The following is a 5625-nucleotide window of genomic DNA, read 5'->3' on the forward strand; positions in this document are numbered from 1 at the left end:
TTACCATACCTGAGTACAACAAATGCTGGGTACATCTTAAAATAAATCCTGGGTACAATGGCAAGTCCAAAACCTGTAGGATAGACTGACAGTCTATTTGTCTTAGGTCAACACAATCTTGATACTAGTCTGGATAAACCTGCGCTAGTTTAGCATCTCTCAGGCCTAGCATGCTAGCCCTGGCAGCCTTCCTTTGTTCCCCTGCAGGAAAATAAAAACACAACAAACCAACCAACCAACCAACCAACCAACCAACCAGCCCCACATCAGGCTTCTTCCATTGGGTCTTAATTTCACGCCGTTGTCATTTTGCCTGCTTACACAAAATGGCTAACCCACAGAGAGGGGACACCAGGGTTTGGAAGAGGACCACAGTTTTGTGAGTGAATATTGGGAGAGTGCCCTTAGAAGGCTGCCAATCTCCTCAACCAAGGCAGGGGGGTGGAAGGAGGGTCCTCTCTTCACAACCACTCAAGCAAGCAAGAGGGTCTTCAAGACCCCTCGCTAGAGCATCCTGTGCCCCTGCTCCACCAGAGCCACGAGGCTCTGTGACGTGATGGCAGGAGCACGGGGCAGAGCACATATGCCCCGCCCCCATCTCGAGCCCCCTCTAGGGCCCCATTGAGACGTCACCGCGGTAGCCATTGTCTGGTCCGCGTCGCGTTGCCCCAGGAGACGCCACAGGCCTCTCCAAGACTCTCAGAGCGAAGCCACAGAGTCCTTGGCCCTGACCCACGACCCTCCCCGAGAGAGGCTCCTACCTCCAGCCCAAGCCCCCTCGCCCACCTTCCAACCTCAGAGGACCAACTTTCCCTCAGATTCTCTGAGAAAGGAGAGCAAGGACTGACGGCCTCATGAGTGAGGCCGGAGAGGCCACCTGCACGGAGGTGGCAGCTTCCATCTCCCCTCAAGCCGCGCAGAAACACCTGGCGTCCTTGGGAGGCGGAGATCCTCCCCGGGCCCTAGTCGCAGGCAACCTCAGCAGCGATGGGATCCCCAAGACCCCCGCGGCAGGCGCCAAGGGAAAGGTGCCCAAGCAGGTCATCGCTAAGAGAGTGCGAGGCTCCGTCAAGTGGTTTAACGTGAAGAATGGGTACGGTTTCATCAGCAGGCACGACACCCAGGAAGATGTGTTCGTTCACCAGACGGCCATCACCCGAAACAACCCTCACAAGTACCAACGCAGCGTGGGCGACGGCGAGACGGTCGAGTTCGACGTGGTGCAGGGCGAGCGGGGCACCGAGGCCGCTAACGTGACCGGGCCAGCCGGCGCACCAGTGGAGGGCAGCCGCTATGCTGCCAACCGCCCCCGCTTCCGCCGGGGCTTCTATATCCACCGCCGCGAGCAGCCACCACGCGGTCCCAAGGGTGCTGAGGACGACGTTGACGAAGGCGAGGGCAGCGGCGAAGGCTCCACCGCAGCCCAGGGCCTGAGGCGCCGCCCGCCTGGCCACTCCCAAGACCCACGGCTGCGGCGCTTCCCGCCCTTCCGCAGGGCCCCGGCGGTGATCCGCCGCCCATCGATCCAGGCTACTACCAACGGTCCACGGGCCGCCCAGCTGCCGGGGGCCGCCCAGACCGCAGGGCCCGAGCCACGGCGGGGGCCGCGCCTCAGCTACCTGCAGAGTCGCCCTAGGGGCCGAGGCACCACGCTTGCTCCAAGACCCTCACCAAGCATCTCTGTGGAGCTGGAGGAGGAAAACAAGGAGAGCGGACGCGTCGCTGGAGATCCAAAGCAGGGGCCCCCTCCAAGCTACGGATCCCGCCGCCCCAGTAACCCGCGCCACCTCCCGCAGCAGGCTCCTGGAACCCAGGACCAGGACCCCGAGGGAGGAGAGGGCAAGATACGGAAGAGCCCTACTGAAACACCTGCTGCCATTGCTGTGGCCAAGAAGAGCAGTGCCACTGCGGAGGAGGATCCTCTGCTCATGGATGCCCCCTCTGCCGCCCAGGCCGACTAACAGCTCGGCTCCCTCCCCAGGGGCTCCCTGGCTTGGGCTGCAGGTGATGTCCCCTTGAAGAGAAGATGCCCTTTGGTGCATCACAGTCCAAACATCCACACTGTTAGAGTTGTGCCCTGAGAAAAATACATGCCCCTTCCCCAAGGCTTGAGGATAAATCACAAGATCTATACGTTTCTAAACTCCCTCATACAATCTGCCTTGGTAGTTTTGGTACACACACACACACGCCTGTACCTCTGAGTATTCTTTTTAAAGATCTGACTAGGACCACAGCTATTATACTGCATCCCCAGGTGAATTAGTTGGAGTGCTTTTAAAAATTAGTTTTTATTTTTAATACAAAAACTAAGATTATCTGATGTTGAAGATTATCTGACATTGGTTGCTGTGTGATATTACTCACCTGAAGTGGTCATTTTCTCAATAAAACATTTCATGTTACTTTTATCTGTTATCACTGTTGTCTGATTTTTTTTAAAGCCTGTCAGCACGTAATTGTATTGACACAGTCCTTTCAATCCTTCTTAGAACCAGTTTTAGCAAAGATCATGCCTATTGTTCTCTTTCCAAGTCACGAATTTAAAACTAATTCTGGACTTACAGGTTGAACTTCTCAGGGTATTCTAAAGGATAAGAATACTTGGAAAAGAAAGACATATCCCCAACACTTTCTCTTTCATCCTCTTCCCCTGCCCTGCCATTTGAGCAATAAATCTGGAGGGTGGGCCCAACTACCCACACTTCCTGCTTAGGTAGTAAGTACTCTATGAGGCAAAACACAAAAAGCTGAGCAAAACACCATGACAAGTGAAAAATGTGGCTCTCTGGAAACAGAATTTGCCTCCTCTGTATTTTTTTTCTTTTAATGGATTCAATATAATACGATTTAAGTGGTTAAAAGAAAATGGGCATGAAGGGCTGGGGGGTGGGGGAAGTGGGGAGATACTGGTCAAGGGGTACAAACTTTCAGTTGTCAGATGAATGAGTTCCAGGGACCTAATGTACAGCATGGTGACTATAGTTAACAGTACTGTATTGTGTACTTGATAGTTGCTATGAAAGTAGAGCATTAATGTTCTCACCATGACAACAACAAACAAAATGATAATTATGTGAGGTGAAGGGTGTGTTAATTAACCTTATTGGGGGAAACATTTCACAATGTATACCTGTATAAACTTATCACATTGTATATTTTAAACTTACACAATGTTATGTGTCAGTTATACCTCAATAAAGCTGGGGGAAAATCTGAAAGAAAACAAAAAAGTGAGCATGGAAGCAGGTACAGTTTTCGTTGTGCGTATCTCTGGAGCTGAATAGAAACAGCTAGTCCACAGTTTTCATCTGTGCTTCCTGGTTGAGTTCATCCAGGGGGCCTGTGGAGGATTCCTGGAGGGCTGAGCAAGTGTAGTTTAGCCCACCTCAGCCCCATTTTTGCAACAAACAGAGAAGCTCTTACTGGGAATGTCATCCCTATCCTGGTTTTCATTTGAACATACAGTGAGGTTGGTGGATGGGAGGCATGAGTTGGGTGTGGGGGGCTGGGGGAAGTGAGCGATCAATAAATTTGAAACCAACAAGGGTCTTTAAAACCTCATTTTACAGATTAATGTAATTGGATTATAAATAGCAAGATCAAAATACTTTTCTCATTTAAATGTTGAGGCATTTTATACCGCATTATAGGCTAGCATAAGGTATTTGGAGAGTGAGTATTTAATCATTCACCATGGCTAAATGTCCTCAGTCAATTGGAGTAGAAACAGTACAGATTCCTCATTCAGCAAAATATTTGGGTGCTCACTTGTGCCAGACACTCTGCAAGGCACTAGGAGCTGCATCATGGTGAAGAAGATGGTCCCTTCTCTCAAGAAGCCCACAGCCTAGTGGAGAGTGAGACAAAACTAGCAGTGACTACACAATGGAGTGAGTGCTCTGGTGGAATTAGCACAGGATGTGAGAGAAAACACGGGTGACCCAGATGGTGGCAGGGTTATTTCCAGGCTAAAGGAACCACTACTTGGACGCTTAAATTTAAAATTATATTCAGCAATCACCACAAACAGAGCTCAGATTTTTTTTTTTAATTTAATTTTTTTCTTAATTCAAGTATAGTCAATTTACAATGTTGTGTTAATTTCTGGTGTACAGCATAGTGACATATATACATTATATATACATATATAATATTACATATACACACACACACATACATATACATATATGTATATATACACACACACATATGTATGTGTATTCCTTTTCATATTCTTTCTCATTATAGACCATTACAAGGTATTGAATATACTTCCCTGTGCTATACAGTAGGACCTTGTTTGATAAAGTCATGTCAGCATACATCTAGAAGTTTTTCCTCCAGACTCCTAGCCCAGTGCATGTCCCACTACACCAGCTGACTTCTTCAGAGACTAGCAGGGTGCACCACAAATCGTTAAACATAAGAATTTATACTGACACACAGCGCCAAGAGAGAATGGGGGAAGACCTGAAGCGAGACTAAACCTACTATGATTAGGAAATGACTCAGAAGCATCCTGGATGCCTTTTCGTGCCGAACAACAGGCATGGACATGATGTGGGGAAATTTTTTCTGTATATGCATGTTGGGTTCATAGGCCGCTCCCTGTTGTGTGAGGTATATGCATCGGGAAACAGTGAATTGGTCAGCCTTGCCGTGGAGGCTTCACTTTGGGGGGATGGAGGACATGAAGGGCCAGGCTAAGGAATCTAGGATTTTCCCTGCTCACAAAGGTATCTGACAGGATCCATTAGGTGGAGTTGACCTGGTGATTGCTGGCTGGGTGTGGAATTGAAGGGTACAGAGGCACATATCTGGAGGTGAACATATTTAACTGAGAGCAGGAATATTCTGCTGTTTCCCAGCTGCTCCAGGATTTAGGTGTACTTACTTAAGGGCAACTTCAATAGCCCAATAGGAGCCAAAGAGTATCGCCCAAGACACGACAGAAGGATGCCTGGGCTGTCTCCAGGAAACTTTGATTTAAAACAAAACCAAAAAAGAAATGTATCCTTTGTGATAATCCTCTTCCCTCTCTCACTCCCACTTCACATACCAGATATTACTTGGTTTCCCTGACTGAAAATGTGAATGCAGCAGTCATCTTTGTTTGGGTCATTGAAAGGTGACGTGCTCCAGCCTAAAGCCTTTAGTAAGAGCAGGCCTCCCTTGGATACCCTTGATTGGGAGGCTATATCCCAGAGAGCATGGGTAGGAAGGCTGTTTGCACATTAGAGCGACGTCTCAGAACCCCCAGTGTCCTATTATAATTGAATGTGAAGTCAAGAGGGTGGGATTCTTCACCCTTCTAAGAAAAAGGTGAGTCGTGAATCTGAAGCAGAAACCCCAACCGCAGTCCATTGCCTTCCTGTGACTTGCAGCATCAACAAAATGGCACTTTGTAGCTGATCTGAATCACTTCATGGATCCCCTTGATGCGGGAAGGCACGCAGTCGCAGGTGTCAATTTGGATTCCCTTTTTCTCTTCTGTATTTGGCGCTATGTGCTCCCATGCTATTATTGACTGGTTGCATAAGTTCTTTATTTTTTATTGAACCATAGTAGTTGCAACATTATGTTAGTTTTGGTTGTACAGCATTGTGATCCAGTGTTTTTGCA

General features: G+C 48.5%; 1 protein-coding gene across 1 annotated transcript; it reads left to right on the forward strand.

The window, feature by feature from the left end:
* The first annotated feature begins 342 nt into the window (after positions 1-342).
* Positions 343-2378, forward strand: LOC141576390 (uncharacterized). The gene has a single exon (XM_074359484.1). It carries the CDS (start codon positions 855-857, stop codon positions 1959-1961), a length of 1107 nt encoding a protein of 368 aa, XP_074215585.1. The 5' UTR covers positions 343-854; the 3' UTR covers positions 1962-2378.
* Positions 2379-5625: the final 3247 nt, after the last annotated feature.

Source organism: Camelus bactrianus, chromosome X (genome assembly GCF_048773025.1).
Source record: "Camelus bactrianus isolate YW-2024 breed Bactrian camel chromosome X, ASM4877302v1, whole genome shotgun sequence".
In the NCBI taxonomy this organism is placed as follows: domain Eukaryota; kingdom Metazoa; phylum Chordata; class Mammalia; order Artiodactyla; family Camelidae; genus Camelus; species Camelus bactrianus.

Coding starts and splice junctions, on each gene's coding strand:
- LOC141576390 (XM_074359484.1), top strand. CDS start 855: ATGAGTGAGGCCGGAGAGGCCACCTGCACGGAGGTGGCAGCTTCCATC.